Genomic DNA, 17600 nt, shown 5'->3' with positions numbered 1-17600 from the left:
ACCACAGAAACTACGACAAAGTTAGCTTTCATAACTGGTGCATGGTGGCGTAAAAACGAAAAATCAATAGTGACAAATTATCAAAATTTTATAATTTAGATAGAACATTTTTGAACTTTAAAGATGAATTATTCATTTAGACCACAAAAGTTAACCAGTAAACACCACTTACCTTTTTTTTTTTTTTTGCAAGTATTGCTATATTCAAGACTAAATATCTTAAAACTACTACTGCATAAAACCTTAATTTTCTCCATTGTTGTTTTTTTTCTTTTAAGTTGTGTCATTTTTTTTTTTTTTTTTGCCAAGGTACGATATTAAGTTTATTAATGTCAAATACAGAATTGCGAATTTATATCTTAAAGTTCAAGCATTTGTAAAATGCAAAATAAATTGCTTTTTTAACTGAGCACTTTTGCTTTGCCTTAACTACACTGTTGATTTAAAATTAAAATAAATCGATTTGTCACATGCAAAGTGTATCTTCACTTTCATCATATTCATTACTGATAATAAAGCTGAAAGTCTGGATTTCTGTCTGGATGTCTGTTACGCGCATAGCGCCTAGACCGTTCTGCCGATTTTCATGAAATTCGGCACAAAATTATCGTAGCATAGTGCTGAGCAAATCGAAGAAATTTTTCGTATATTCAATTTTATTCTTTTTCTATTCTAATTTTAAGCCACCGTTGGTGGATTCAATTCCTCTGCAGCAATACCGAGCAATACCGAGCGAATCACCATAACATGGACAAGTAAACTACCATAACATGGACGGTCAAATTACCATAACATGGACGAACAAATTATCGTAGCATATCGGCGAGAAATTCATCATCCATTAATTATAAATACAGTTAAAGCAAATGACCTTTTAATTTTCTACAACCGGCAGAACCGTGCGGATACCGATAGTTTAGAATCAAATTAAAAGATCAATTTTGTTCTCACATATTACTTGCTTGTTTGAAGAATCTTACTTTTGATTTAAAAAATATGAAGAGGTACTCAAACCCAATGAAAATTTATGTGGGTACCTGAAAAATATGATTTATATAATTAATGCCTTCATATTATATTGATCATAAAAAATGCTACGTATTTCATAAAATAAAATATTACGATTGGAAATATAATGTTGGATTATTAATGAAAAGGAATAAGTGACGACGAAACAATAATAATTATTATTGCGCGTTTGTTTGTACGCCCGAAACTTGTTTAACAATAGATAAGTAAAATTAAAATTAGAAATCAAATTTTAAAAAATCTACAAAATTATCGCTATGCAAAAAAATCTAAGGAGCAGTTTTTTTTTTTTTGTTAATTTTACTTTTACAGGGGCTGTAGTCGAAAAATAAGTCATTTCCCTCACCATGTTCACTCTTTTTTCTTTGCTTGCATTAAAGCTTGCACTAAAAAAGCACAACAGAGTTCTATATGCTACTATCATTGTTTTTTTTTTACTTTATAAATTTTTTTCTTCAATTTGTAAAGCTCTTTTTTTTTTCTCTGCGAGCCTCACCCAGCGCGCTCTAGTAGAGATCCTATACACGGAGAGATTGGACAACGGCGCGCCGATCTCCGCCATGTTTAGTCCAAGTGTTGTCAGCTCGAAATGCTGCGCCGTGTGAATTTTTAGCTTTTAAACGGAATATAGGACAAGAAATCTTGAAAGAACAGATTGATTTTTTTTCTCCTCGTATTTTTATTAAACGGAGTGAGCGCCAAGTCTGTCAATTCGGCGCCAATCGTTTCGTATCGTCATAGCGCTTACAAAGAATTTTTTTTTCTCAAAAACTTGTTCATAAGATAGAAAACAAACAGAATATTTGTGATCTGCACATTGTATTTCATAATATCATAACTAACTTCCATTTTTTCGATACAATGTACAGTGATATTTGGGGCAGAAGATGCATTACGGTCTACGGGAAGTGAGCATCTTTGTACATAAGGTGGCCGCCGTTCCGAAGTTGTCCAATCTCTCCGTATTTAGGATCTCTACGCTTTAGCTTTCGTAATCACCTGATAGATAAACGTTCAGTTTTCTTAGATATCGTCTCACCATACTGCGGATATCGTGGCCGAGGTGTTCTGGTCGGTAAGGGACTCATAACTGCAGAGTCACGGGCTTGCTCGTCGGTCGAAGATCATCCGTGCATGCTAATGGCTACTAGCACACGTTAAATCTGACGTGATCACGAAGTTCCCATTCCAAATAAATCTCAACCTCTCACTGTGCGGACTGTAATGGTGGGGGCCTTCACGTGGTATGGAGTGGTGGACGGTAGGTCTCCACCTTCCTTCCCTTACAGATGTTTGAGCAAATTTGTATTTGTTCAGTGTCTTTCGGGTGGTGAATTAAGCAGGAAATAAGCCACACCGGACCGGATCTTATGTTTGAAACCACAGCGTATAGAGTCGAAAGTGGTCTTGAGCAGTTCTAGTAGGGACGAGTGACGTTCACGTATCCTGTAAAAGGAATTCCGTTTTTTGTTATGAGATTGGTACAATGCAACGCAGACATCCTGGAGAATTTTTCACGCTTCTCTTCCCTGTAAGTTTCTACATTTTTGCACTTTGAAAAAAAATCGAAGCGTCACTAATTATTTCCGTGGAACGTTTTGGGAATTCCCAGGTTTTCACCTGCTTCCTGAGAAAATCAAGTATCATTTTCAAAAGGTTTCCTGAGAGTTCCACGAACGCAGAACTCTCACTGCTGTGAAAACTTTTTTTAGCTACAATTTAAAGATTAACTAAGCGTATTTATTAAGTCTATCGGCATAAATACAATTGCGGTTCTCCCAGATTGACTTAGCTTCAAATCAGAGCGAATAAGTCTCTGGATTCGTAGCTATACAGACGAGTGAGATGCTTGGTATTGCTTGCAAATCTGTCTCAACTTTGCCCATGGTTGCAAAAATACCCTTTCTTAATTAATCAAGAGGGTGTCAAGCTATTTTTCAAGCTATTTGATCGGAACATTCCGCGGGAATGATTGGTTTTAGATTAGGCCAGAAAGATTTATTTCAGAAAGGTTACTGAAATTTTGCTGAATACGTTCCTACTTAAGGGGGTCCGGGACACATTTTGAAAAAATTTTTATTATGTACTTTAGAGTTTTGAAATTTTTTGAACTGATTCATCATTTATTTAATAAGCAAAATCATAACATAAATATGAAAAAAAATTATTTTCTTATTTAAATTTAATTAGTTTTTTTCAAAAAAATGGGGTTGCTTTAAATTGCTATAACTCAAAATATTGTTGGTCAATTTTCAATTTTTTTTCAAAAAAGTATGCACAAATATCTAAGCTTTAATTTTTATTCGGCGATTTCAAAAATATTGATTCAATAAAAAATAAAAAATATTTGAAGAAAAATTTCGAAAAATTCGAAGATACTTTTTTTTAAAAAAATCATAATTTTTGCAGTAAACGTTTCTTTCAAATTCGCCGAATAAAAATTAAAGTAAATTGCTTGAAAAAGATATGCTCCAAGTTTCATTACTTTATCTCTATCGGTTCCTGACTTATAAGAGTTTGAATGCAGGAAATCGGGAAAAATTGCATCATGGAGAAAAACGCGCTTAAAGTTTTAAAGTTATGTACACATTCGTTAGATGCATGCAACAAAAATAACTATAACTTTCGTTCTATTTAAGGTAGAAACAAGATTCAAACGTCCTCTTAAGCAGAAAAAAACGGAGCAATTTTTCAAATTATAAAAAAAATTTGCAAAATTTGAGGATTTTTGTGTCCCGGACCCCCTTAAGATAAATAAATACCTTTGTGCTGAACAGTAAAGTCAGACAAAACAACGTAAGTAGAAGCACAAATTTGGTGCTTCTACTTACGTTGTTTTGTCTGACTTTAACGTTCCTACTTGTTGTAAGATATGTTACTGGCACAAATTGGCCACATTAGCGGTCCATTATTTTCCAGGAATTATTCTTAACTCTTTTTACAGTGTGGGATAAAGTCAAAATGTTAGAGTAAGAAATGAACTTCAAAACTGTGCATCCTTTATTTTTTTTGCTCAGTCAACGTCAGTGACTCAATGGTTTCCCGGATATAATTTGTAATATTTCCTAAAAAAACCAGTGGGGACATTCACAAAAGACACATTTTTATTTCTCTGTTGTTCCTAAACCTTCAATGTAGTTGGAAAAAAAGCGGGCCGGATAACAATACCCGCTTATTTGGTTTTCAACTTGTACTCTGAAAGTTTGAGAGTTTGGAACACAGAAATCTGAAGTACTATTCATTTTTAGGCATTTAAAAAGAAGAAGAAATTTATGATCAAGTAAACTGAAAAAAGGAGCTTAAAAATCTAACGAAATGAACTTTGTAAAATATTTCTTACGGTCTCTGTGAGTAAGAACTCACAATTAACAGTCAAAACGGTGGTTTGCCGGTCGTTTTTTTTTTTTTTTTTTTTTTTTTGGCTCTGTGTGTGAATGTATGTGTGTTGTATGTATGAGAGAAAGATAGATGGAGACCATTTTTTCTATATTTTTAAAAACTTATATTGTATTTGTTCGGCGGATTGTATTATTTCTAAGGTTGAATATTCTTGCTTTGTCGATTTTCGTCCAAAATCTCAAATTTATTTTTCCTTGAGAAAACTAATAAAAATATCATTTAGTATACCAAACCATTAAATGTTTTTTTTTTTTTTTTTACCAAAATATTTTTTTAAAATATATCTATCAAATCAGAAGTACAAAATGTCTACGTTCCGTGAATGTTGATCAATAATTCGAATTCTCGATATAGAATAAGAAAACGCAAATTTGATAAATTAATACATTAAACTTACAGTTGATTACTACTTTAAAGTACTTAACCTAATTCAGACAACAAGGCAAATAAAAAATGCTGATCCCAAAAAATAGCTAATTAAAAAATCACCTCTTTAGGCACTTATATATATATATATATCAATTTCCGCTACTGTGATTGGCTGGAATAAATTACATCAAAACTACTGAAATTATACAATAAAATTTCAGCATTTTAGCAGCATCTTTGAAAACTACCTAGCAGCGTTCTCTTTGCTATTCCTTTACTTTCTGGCAGGGATAAAACTGATACATCTCCATATCAGAAAAATACATTAATTCCATACCAGCACGCTTACTTTATAGTTCCTACTCACATAAACCGTGAAACTGTTGAATTCATGCCGTAAAGGCGATAATTCATAGCTAAAACGCGTCAAGATGAGAGTTTACGAGAAAATAAGTACGTATATTTGAGGGAGAGCTTTGTTTATTGCAACGAACAGATTTATTTTTCGAAATATTTAGCTGCTCTATTTTTCCTGAAGTTTTATTTTACAGCTATTTTTCATTGATTTTGAAGCTCATTTGAAAATTGTTTAAAAGATACGGTTTGCAAAGGTTGCGAGGTTGAATGCTTATATCCGATTTAGAGTTTATTACGTTTTGAGGTTATACTTGAAATTAGTTAAAAAGAATATTTCTGCAAAAATGGAGAGTTGCAATGAAAATGAAAGCAATGAAATTGATAGCTAGAGAAATTTGAGAACTTGTTAGATGTGTTAAAAGAAGTTTGAACGCCTGTTTTTAAAGGAGAAGAATTTAATCTAGTTCAAAAAGTGTTCAAGCGTGCTAGAACCCTCAAATTATACTATTCAATTGTGACAAAGCTAATTTTTTTTACGGAAATTCAAGTTGATTGCCATTTGCCAGTTAGCTCCAGCAGGGTCCCTCACTAAGCAGTTTTATCGGTACTCATGTCGTTCCCTAAACATGTTTTGGGGTTACAGGGAATTCTTTCAACAATGCACAAAGTTGAGAGATTTTATACTTGAGTTTTTTTCTTTTTCAAATTTAAGAGTCATCAACTTCCTTCCCTTTTTATTTTTCGTGAATTTAGGTTTTCAATTTCGATAAGTTGCCATTTACTAACTCATGATAAATAAAACACGAAACATGAAGTAATCAACTCAACTGACGTCTACAGTTATCTTGCCAAGAGTACTTTACTGAGTACTCGTCTTTACTATGCTGTAATTGGTTGAATAAAACAACCGCTGGGAGAAGTGCTGTGCAATCATCCGGCATTCCCTCATTGGCCCAAAATCTGCGAAATATCCATACAAAATGGCAGATAATCCCGAAAGAACTCTTCGCTAATGTAATGATCAAAACGGCTAAGTACAAACTACACTTGTGCTGCAACTATCTTTTATGTGAATGTGTGCGATACTTCCATTCATTGATATAGTTATACTTGAGCAAAGTTAATCCGATGTTTAAGGAAATATTAATAGTTTTACTGGATGCATTTAACTATTCCTTCGAGAGGATTATGATAATTTGTATTAGTATAACAGCAGTAACCCAGCTCAAATTTTCAGAAGTTCCATTTGTGTATCTTTCTTGTCATTAAGATTTCTTCCTATTATTTTTGTATCAAATGATAAAATTAAGCTTTATCATTCAGGTGCGCTTTCACTGCTATTTCTCTTTTATTCTTTAATAAGATAAAATAGTTCAATATTTTCTTTGTTAAATTTCTTGATAATTGATCGATATACTGTATGATAAACTCACAATTTTTGAAAAAATTTCAATCTACCGTTGTAGAGAAAAATACCAAATTTTCAGGATCAAATAGACTAAGCAATAACTTTTATTAGGACTTTTACCGGAATATTTTGAGTTGCAAGCTCTTGAAAAACTGGTAAATTTTCCGAAAGTTGAAACTAATTATGACTTATTTGCTGTTAAATTTACTTCGTGAGATCTCAAAACAGTTCAATTTTATTCCGTGTAGAAAATTTTTATGATTTAATAGAAAATATAATAACTATTGAGCAGTGTTGGGCATTAATCAATTAGTTTTTCAATTGCCTTGTTAATTGATTAAAAAAGTAATTGCAATTAAATTAATTGCAATTAAATCAATTGCAATTAAACTATTAATTGTACTTTGCAATTAATTTAATTAGAGTAATGTACGTTAATCGCTTTTCACAATTAAAATAATTGCAATTAATTTTTAAATTGTTTTATGAAACCATTAAAACTAACAATTAACTTAATGAATGTATCAATAGGTACAGCGCAGCGTACAGAGTTCAAAGTATCATTCTAGTTCGTATTTTCGTTAAGTGCTGATTGCTCGCCCGCCGCTCGAACTATTCTCGTCTTTGCAAGTTTTTTCCACACGGAAATGTTTGTGTTTTAATTAAGTGTTTTAAAATTGTGCAAATCATTGTTTTATAGTTTAATCAGTAACAGGGGAAATCAGAAAGAAGGACATAACAGGGGACGTAAGATTTCAGAGACCGCTCTGTTTATTTATTTTTTTATTATTATTATTATTATTTTAAATCGTGTAATTAAGATGCATTTCTGTAATTTCCCTCAGATGTTCTTCGGGCTTTTACTAGTACGGAATATTTTTTTTAATTTTTAATTGAAATATACCTTTCTTGAGGATATTTTGCTGGAGCCATAAGATTTTTTAAGAAGAGTCATATGCTGCAGTAAATAATTTATTGCTCATAATAAAGTTACTGACACATGAAAACACCGTCAGCTCAGTCATTTCCAGCCGAGGATACACGAAATACAGCGCCAGCTCAGTCATTTCCAGCCGAGGACTGCAGTTTCGTGCTTATTAGCACGCATCAGCCCAACATAGAAAAGTGACAGAGCTGGAGATGGAAAACATCTTAAGGAAACCAAGAGTGCCAAACAAACTGGTAGCTAATATAGAATTAGTGCAGACCAGACGAGTGACCGAAGCAATGGTTCGGTTCAACTCTAGTATTTCATATATTTCTGCTTTAGCCCTGGCTATTGGGCGGTAATTTACTGATATTTTATTTATTGCTAAGGTGTGTACTTAAATAGTTAGATAGTAATATGGTACCCGTTTAGTGTCCACGTTCCAGGTAGACCTGTCGTCTGTAGAATATATTGTACAAAACCATTATTTTTTTATGAGTTAGTTTTTATTAAAACTCACAGAACAATCGACAATTGTTAAATGTAGTAAACTACAATTAACAACTGTTAATTGTAATAAACTACAATTAACAATTGTTAATTGTAATAAACTAAAATTAACAATTAATTAATTGTTAACTGTGGTAAACTACAACTAACAATTAATTAATTGTTAACTGTAGTAAACTACAATTAACAATTAATTAATTGTTAATTGTAATTTTCCACAATTACAATTGATCAATTGTTAGTTGTTGTGGTTACGTTTGCCAATTAATCAATTGTTAATCTTTAATTGTCAATGCAATTAAAATTTGCCCAACTCTGCTATTGAGAAGATATTTTCAGCTCATTAAAATACTCTGATTAACTTTTGCGATCAAGGAATAAGACTAAAGACTTAGTAAAAAAATATCACAACTGCTGAAAAAGACTAATGGTGTAATTTAAAAAAAAAACTTATGCTTAAGAAATAAATGAATTATTTTTAGAAGAAAAAATCATATGACTAAGGAAAGAGTCTAATGATTTAGAGAAAAATTACAAAACGAGACTAACATTTTAAGGAAATAATGCTTATGATTACGAAAAGAAACTAATAATGGTTTAGTGAAAAGAAACTTTGTGGAGAAGAAAAAGGAGATTTATACTTCACTGAAAAAATCCATATGACTAAGGACAGATACTAATGATCGACTAAAAACATATTAATGACAAAGGAAAATGTCTAAAAATTTAGTGAAAAAAATTCTTAAGACATAGGACATAGTAAAAAGTAACAGACTCTTGACGACTAAAGAAACTAAGAGTTTAGATGAAATCTTATGAGAATAAGGAAGGAGACGAATGATTTTGTGAAAAAATCATCAAGGCAAAGTAAAGCATGTATTCTTAAGATAAGGAAAGTTTCTAATGAGTAATTGAAATTAAATTTTTAATAACAGAGAAAAGAGACAAACTAGTTAATGAAAACACTAATTGATGAGGTAAAAATCGTAAATATAAAAAACAAGTTCTGATAAAATGATAAAAAACCTTTCGAAACCAAAAGTAGATTACAGCTTTATAGGAGGGTGGACATAGCAGCCACAATACGCGGACTTTAGAAAAAACATCGACTTTAATTGATTTATCGAAAAGAAAGCGCTCAGAAGTAGCTATTTAAAGAGTTACATGGTAATTTAAACAATGCAAGAAACAATTAAGATATGAAAACATATTTTATCTCAGTGATTTGTATGCGGACAATTTGCCTTCACTATCAAGCGTGCGCTTCCGTATCAATGAGTTGATAGGAAATACAGGATATCTAATCTATTCGCAAACCGCATGCATTAAGTTTAGTGGGGCGTCGTATTATTATAATGGTGGACGTGGGAATATGGATCGTTTCAAGGAAGATTTCTTCCGAAAGGAGCTTGCTCCAATCAAAATTTTGATGTTTTTGATTTATGGAGGTAAGTGCGTGTGTCAAACTTCATTGCCGTATTTTTACTGCAGTAATGTGTTTCTGAAAATCTTTGAGTAAAAAATATTGATTTCGCTATCAAAAGGATATTTTTTTTTTACCCAAATACCGTTTCGAAACTGCGCCAAATAGACATACATTATTAACTATTTTTAACAAATTTATTTATGGTTAAAAACGTAAGAAAAATTTAGGGCATGGTTCTTTGAATACATCGAAGAAGTAGAAGTGTGTCGCTAAATTACCATGTTTTCTCACGGCGGGGTTTTTTTTTTTTATGTGCTTTACCTTAGTGAGAGCGTAGCGTTTTATATATGTCACGCCCAAAATGTTTACTATTTTGCTTTTAAAACATTTGTACGCTTAAGAACAACATCCAATTTATCAGGAAAAAAATCTAATTATTTTGTTAAAAATGTTTGGGAATTTATTAAAAAACTAAAGCAAATTTTTTAAAATTTATGTGCACTTTTGAAAGAAGTGGATGCACTGCCGCAACGCATAATGTTGCACATATTATAATTTAAAATTAAAAAATGAAAAAAGCGTTTAGTAATGCGCAGAATAACAATGCATTTAATATTCTACAGCTATTTAAAGAAATGCTTCAATGTATAACATAGTGTTAGATTAAGGAGAAATAAACAGGGATGAGAAACAAAACTAGTACAGCTAAAGTAAAAGAAAGAACAAAACGTTTCAGAGATAGCGCTTCAATCAGATCGAAAAATAAACCCATTACCAGCTTAGACGGAAATCCCGGAGATCAAATCTTTCTAGAAAGCCTCTGTGTAATCAAGCTGGTCAGACGGAGTAAGCAGCTTCATTCAAGCTTACTAGAAATAAATCGTAACCAACTATTTCACACATACATTGTAAAAAAAAAAATCCGAAACTTTACTGGTTATTTCCATGGAACATTTCGGGATTTCAGAAGTTTTCACATATTTCGCCGTAAAATCGAGAATTTCGCAAAAAAAAATTACTGAATTGCTAAAAGATGCACGAGAGCAGAATTTTCACAAGTGTAAAAAATATTTTTTGCTACCAGTTTAAAGATTTAGTGAGAGTGTTTATTAAATGAAACTTGTATCGGCTTTAGTAAAAGTACGGTTAGCCCGGATTGACTAAGCACTCAATGAGAACAAATAAATCTCTGGTTAGCTGCAGCTTTGCGTGGCAGGAATTACCGGCAAGTCTCGCGTTGCTTTGGCAACGGTTGCTCAAGCGCTTCTGGAGATTTATTGGTAAATCAAGAAGGTTCCGAATAATTACATTAAACATACTTATATTTCAAGAAGGTTTCCGAGACATGAATGGCTTTAACAGGGGAGAATTTCCAATATTTTAGAAAGTTTCAAGGATAATTTCAGAAAGCTCACGCAAAAAAAAAATAACTGAATTGCTAAAAGATGCACGAGTGCAGACTTTTCACTAGTGGTGAATTCCAGGAAAATAGGGGACATGACACTTGAATTTTAAAAATTAATATTCTGTCACTTGCCATATACCATTCTCTTCAGAAATAAATGAATTTCTTGAACCTTAACCTATTTTTTCCCAATATTTTGATGACTTTCAGAAAAATCAAGTGCAAAATCAAAGTTTTCTCTTTGTGTTTTTACGGAGCAAAAAATCTCTTTTTTGTTACATACTGTAATTTCAATATACTTGTTATCAGCATATAATATTTAGGTTAACTTTTATCTTTTGAATGTCTAGTTAAACTTTTAAGTAAGTAATTTAAAATTTTTTTCTTTCAACCGTGAAATGGGTCCATTACTAAGGGGACAGCTTCCGTCACGCTGGAATTCCCCATGTGTAAAAAATATTTTTTGCTACCAGTTTAAAGATTTAGTGAGAGTTTATTAAATGAAACTTGTATCGGCAATAGCTACAGAACGGTTAGTCTAGATTGACTACGCACTCAACGGGAATAAAAGAGTCACTGGATAGCTGCAGCTTGGCGTGGCAGGAATTGCAGACAAGTCTCGCGTTGTTTTGACCCTGGTTGCTTATGCTCAAGCGCTTCTGGAGCTTTATTGGTAAATCATGAAGGTTTTGAATAATTGCATTAAACCTACTTAATTTTCGAGAAAGTTTCCGAGACATCATTGGCTTTAACAAGGGAAATTTTCCAATATTTCAGAAAGTTTCAAGAATAATTTCAGAAAGCTCACTGACTTTTATAGGAAAACGTTCCAGGGGTTTGCAAGATATGCTACTGTCTGATATTGGGTACAATCAGCCAGGGGCGGCATTTCACCATTTCATTTGGGGGGTCGAGTTTCTTAAATGTGTATAACCCCAAAGCGAAACCAAACACACATTGAATAACAAGAAGTTGTCATAAAATCGGTTTAGTATGAATAAAATTAGTGTTTAGAAACAATTAAAATTTTGGTTCATTGACTAAAAAGTTATCATACAAAACATCTCGCTACTAAAGGTTTTATACCTTTTGGAAAAGTTATAAAGCATGAATTTTGAAATTCGGAAGAGCAGGGAATCGTGCTACTAATCTATCAGTGCCCGATGTCGTGCTGTTTTGCCAGTTCAGCTAAATGGAAAAGGTAATTTTTTTTCCCTTTGTGCTTCCAAAATATTTCTCTAACCTCCTGAGACATAAAAAAAAAAATCTTTCTCTACTAGCTGAACTGATTGTAATAGTTGAAAAACAATTGAAGTAACGCAAAGTTATGTATTAAAACACTTTTTATATCTTGCTCTTCAAAATCACTTCAAAAGCTACTTCAAAAACTGTGAGGGACTTAAAATTTTCATCATTGAATAATCTAGTCATGTCGGCGCTCTCAGCTTCAATGAGCTATCATCTGCCTCTAGCTCTGTTATTCCCTATTCCAGACATATAAGTCCATAACAAGGACGAAACTGCAGTCTCTGGATGTGAAAACCATTCTGTCGGTATATTGCTTGTATTTTTTCTTGCCTTATGCTAAAAATTTTACTCACAGTTGAAACATTTTATTTTTCGTTTTCAAAATCCAATCCAAATAACCATAAGCCATAATGGATTGAAGATATATGATTTTTATAGAGTAAAGCATTTTTCAAAAATCTTTTCCCGGTACAAACAAATTGGATAAAAATTCAAACGAAGTCATACATGCTAAAGGGCATGAGCTTTTTCATCATTGAAAGAATTGTTTTGCAACAGTTCTTCCAGTCGTCAAATCATTGCTTTGAAGTTATAGAGAAATGTTTTTATCGTTTTAACTCTTGAAGATTATCTTGTGTCACTCCACCATTGCATAATTATAGAGCCCCATAAAAGTTATTTGGTTGATATGTCTTTTTTTATTCAATAATCACATGCATTTTTAAGAAGCTTCTAAGAAAGCATTATAATGTATTGAGCAGCTGTAACGTGTTTCTAGCAGAAGAAAGCAATGAATACCCATTAAATAAATATGGAACTTAAAAAATGAGCGTAAAGTGAATGTAAAATATCAAGGAATTTTCTTGTGAAAACCATGCTGCTACACCACTTTTCACGAGCCTCTCATATTGGACATACCATCGTTACACTGGGCTCACAAGTGTGCAATATTTAGCCTATATGAGGCAATGTCTTCTTTAGTTTAAATTAACCATGGTTCTCTATCTGTTTTCTATGTTCTGAAAAAGCCGAAAATACTCCATGAATTTCTAAGTCATCATCCAAATAACGAAAAACACTTTTTCTAGTCTGAAAATGTGTCAAGTTTCTTCAAATAGTTGCTGAGAACCAGCGTGATTTCCTTTAATGAACATTGATTTCCGACTTACATAAATTGAATTCACCCATTTTCTATCATTCTGCTCAAAAAATTTGGGGGTGCGACCGCCCCCTCTTGACCCCCCTATTTGCCGCCCCTGCAATCAGCTGCCTATTATATTCCAGGAACGTTTCTGAATCGTTTTTACAGTGTATTGATGACACCTTAATTTTGTGGTGAATTTACAAGTTCATTATTTTTACACATATATATTATAAGGCATTATGGATCATATTTCAATTCCGACTTAAGTAAAAATAAATCAGCATCAATAAGAGATCAACCGGACCATTTCTGTTCCTCTGGTAACTACTCATGGCTTAGCGTTGAAAGTTCAAAGAATTCCTGCATCGCAAAAAGTGCTTCTCTTACAGCGAAGACCCCGCTACACCACGGATATAGATGGACAAAACTAACCGAACTGCGATATAATGAAACCTTATTCTTCCAAAATGTAAGTTAGCTTGGTGTCAATCCCCCCCCCCCCCATAGTCGATGGTTCACCTTCCCCGGCCCCCCCAAATGCTATGAAGCAATTCCTTTCCTCAAATGTTATGAAGATTAAGTCAATGGTTCTTAAAATTGTATTGAGTTAAACGTTAGTTAAATAGCATTCTATAATTGATCGATTCAAAAGCATTCAGTCCGCTTTTCCCATAGGCCTTGAATTTAACTTTCCTTTCGGTTTCAACTGAGTCACGTGACAAATTTGATTTCTGATTGGTGAATCAGTTAAGGCTTCGTTCACTTGACTGGTTGAAATCAACATCGAAGAAGTTTGACTGGTGCGAGAATCGCCTTGATTATGACGACATATATATTTTATTCCAGCTGATACAAAAAAACTTACAAGCATGACACGACTTTTATATGGTGGAATTACCTATTGTAAATCGCCGTATAGCTTCAAAGCGCAAACTTAATTTAAGAAAAAAAAAGGCAAGCCCGAGACTAATTGACATAAGTTATGTTCTTATTGAACAACGTAGGATTGTAATGTTGAAAGTATATTGTAACAACATTAAGTTCCAGTTACTTAATAAAGGGAAACTTATCAATTTCAGCATTATAAGCTTTTTTCATTCAATTAGAGAATAGCTTCTGTCACCTAGTCCCGCACAACTGCCATTTTTTAAAAATATTAAAAACATACCTCTCGCGGGTGAATCTGAACCACCAACATTTTGGTTGACAGCCGAGCGCGTCAGTCGATTACGCCACGGAGGCTTCGCTGCAGATTAATTGTGAAACGAGTTAATTTAAACGAAACTTCTGCACATGCGCTTTGAAGATAGCAGGTGGAGCTCTTTTCTATTTTTTTCTGGTAACTTCAGCCGTACAACGTCCCATTAAAAGCAGAACTTCAAAAAAAAACGGAACCGGACATCAAGGACGGTCAAATGAAAACAGTTAGCATCGTGATTGCTCAAAAAAAAAAGAGAATTAATTTGAGTTCTGAAATTTTGAATTCAAATTATGTTTTTCGCAATCACGAACTGCGACAGGACCCTACTCATTGGAGTTATTGTTTCTAGAAACGGCTCCTGTCCCCCCAAGCCTGGCCCTCCTCCTGGGCGGTTACGTGTGCATAGTTGTGTGTGTGTGTGTGTAGGCTTGTGTGTGTGCGTAGACCTGTGTGTATGCACGTAGGCGTGTGTGAGTGAATGTGTGTGAATTCGTGTGTGTGTATGTGTGTGAGCGTGCGTGTGTGTAGGACATGGATGCCTCCGATCATGAGAAGCGGATAACTCAGGACCGGAGGAGCCACGCCTGCAGAGGACGGTGGGCGTTGGTGCTGCAGAGGCCCCTGGTCTAAGCTGAAAAAGGAACCGGACATCAAAGACGGTCAAGTGACGACAATAAGCAATCACGATTTCTCAAAAAGGACTATATTATTAGTTTCGTTACGTTTCAAAAAATCTGCTTTATACAACAAGACCAGTCAACTATTATTTTTGACTAGCCGTATCCGCACGGTGATGCCCGGGCTAAGAATTTGAAATAAAAATCCTTAAATCATTAAGAATCTATTCACCCCCCCCTCCAGCCCCCCGGTAATTAAAAAAAAAAACCTCTTCTCTTACACTAAAATACAGGCATCCTTTAGCCTTAGATCCAAGAATTTTCTGTGTAGTATGTGGCGTACACTGTAACGGCAATTCAGAACCGTACCTGGAAAATAATGGACTGCTAATGTGCTCAATTTCTGCAAGTAACATATCTTGCAAAAAAACGGAATGTTTTCAGATAAAATTCCGTAATATTCCTGAAATTATTTTGGAACATTTCTGAAGATTTGAGATCTCTTCCTGGTTAAAACCAGTCATATCTCTGGAGCTCATGAAAAACCTTACATAGGTATAGAAATAACTTGGCACCTTCCCGACTTATCGAGAAAGCTCCAAAAGCAAAATTACCAGCATGGCCAAAATGAAGACAGAATTGCAATCCTTGTGAGGCTACGGTACCCGGAGATTGTTCGCCCTCATTGGAAGATTAGTCAAGTTGGACGGGCCGTAACCGAACTGAAGCCACACAAAATAAATAAGTTCAGTCAATCATTAAACTGGAAGTAAAAAATATTTTTCACAGCAGTGAGAAGTCTGCATTCGTGCAACTTGCAGCAATTCAGAAACAAAGGTGCTTGGTTTTCACAACAAGTGGATAAAAACCAGTAAAATAACCAAAGGTGCTTGATTTTTCACAGAAAGTGGATGAAAACCTGTGAAATAACGAAATATTCCACGAAAATGATCGGAATCGTTTTGCAGTGAACGGATGTGTACAATTCCCTGTTCAAAAAATAACGACCTTCCCTCAAAGCTTCGTAAAAGAAGCTACATAAAAAAGCATTGCAGAAGATAAAAACGAAAATCCTTTTGCATGGACCAAATATTTTAATTAAAATATGCGTTACAATTAATATAAATGCCGCATCCCATTGAGGAAGAAGAAACAAATTAAAATATGCATCAGAATTGTAACGCTACACAAAAATCCCACCGCCTCTTAGAAAAACAGAATTTACGTAAAATATTCATTACAATTTGATCAAAATAAAATTTCCTCTCCCTATCTCCAGGAAATTCAAACATTCCTGTTGCAATTAGTCCCTAAAGACTCTGTTCTTTGTCGCAATAACGCAGCATTCCTCTAAATGCTCTGTATCGAAATTAACTTCGTTTGGCGAAATATAATCAATTAATACTGTTTGGTCTTCGAACGCATACACACAAAGTAAGCTACCACTTTTCTTGCATGATGTATTAATGATTTTCTCGGAGGTACTACAATTTAGTTTCGTTCAAAATATTTGTATTCCGATGCATACGGTAGAAAACTAATTCCTAAATCTTAAATTATGCAATGTTTGATTTTTTTTGTATTCATTACACTTTAAAGCACCTGTTGTGAATCACTGAAAATGCATTTCTTCTAGTTTCATAATTAATGTATTAATGATTTTCTCGGAGGTACTACAATTTAGTTTCGTTCAAAATATTTGTATTTCGGTGCATACGGTAGAAAACTAATTCCTAAATCTTAAATTATGCAATGTTTGATTTTTTTTTGTATTCATTACACTTTAAAGCACCTGTTGAGAATCACTGAAAATGCATTTCTTCTAGTTTCATAATTAATAATTTCTATAGACGGTAAAGTAATATGATATAAATTTCTGCATTCAATTGCAAAGAAAAGCATATTTTGTTACGCGCAAAATAAACAAATGATAAAAATTTTAATTACGAGAAAGGTAATGCATTTCATAATTAATATTTTATACTTGCTAACTAATACTCTAACTTGTTGTTTTGACAATAGTGAATTATTTTTTACAATCCAGTAGGCAACAATGAAGGTATTATTCCCCAGACAGATAATTTGTAATTTTTCCTAATAATACATTAAATTTTAATTAAAAATAGTTTTAGTTTTCGAAAATATTTGAAGATATGGCTCTCAAATAATAAGGGACTCTATACATATTGTTTTTAAATTATTTACAGGTAGTATTTGAGTTTGGAGCGAATTATGCTATATGAAAACTAAATGTATCCAATTTTATAGTGAACTTTTCAACTTTTAGGCAGGGCTGCGGAGTCGGAAGGAAAATGGCCGACTCCGACCCCGACTCCGACTCCTGGATTTTGAAATGCCCGACTCTGACTCCAACTCCGACTCCAACTGCGGATTTTTTTTTTAATTGTATTTTTTCAACTCCCTCTCTCCCTTCAGGGGAAGGGGGAAAATTTCTAAACAGAGATTGATATATTAATTCCTTTTTATGAAAATTTCGCATTTTGTTTTCTATTGTAAACACAAGACGCAAACAACGTTAGAAATTCAATTACAAAATAA

General features: G+C 33.3%; 1 protein-coding gene across 1 annotated transcript in view; it reads left to right on the top strand.

Annotated features, from left to right (window-relative positions):
- The first annotated feature begins 9372 nt into the window (after positions 1-9372).
- The window catches only part of LOC129230202 (major facilitator superfamily domain-containing protein 6-like), a 50676-nt gene continuing 42448 nt past the window's right edge, over positions 9373-17600 (top strand). Inside the window, exon 1 of the mRNA XM_054864602.1 lies at positions 9373-9448. Coding sequence (XP_054720577.1) covers positions 9373-9448 — 76 coding nt within the window. The remainder of the gene's footprint in view (positions 9449-17600) is intronic.

Source organism: Uloborus diversus, chromosome 9 (genome assembly GCF_026930045.1).
Source record: "Uloborus diversus isolate 005 chromosome 9, Udiv.v.3.1, whole genome shotgun sequence".
In the NCBI taxonomy this organism is placed as follows: Eukaryota; Metazoa; Arthropoda; class Arachnida; order Araneae; family Uloboridae; genus Uloborus; species Uloborus diversus.
This window is presented reverse-complemented; position numbering and strand designations above follow the sequence as displayed.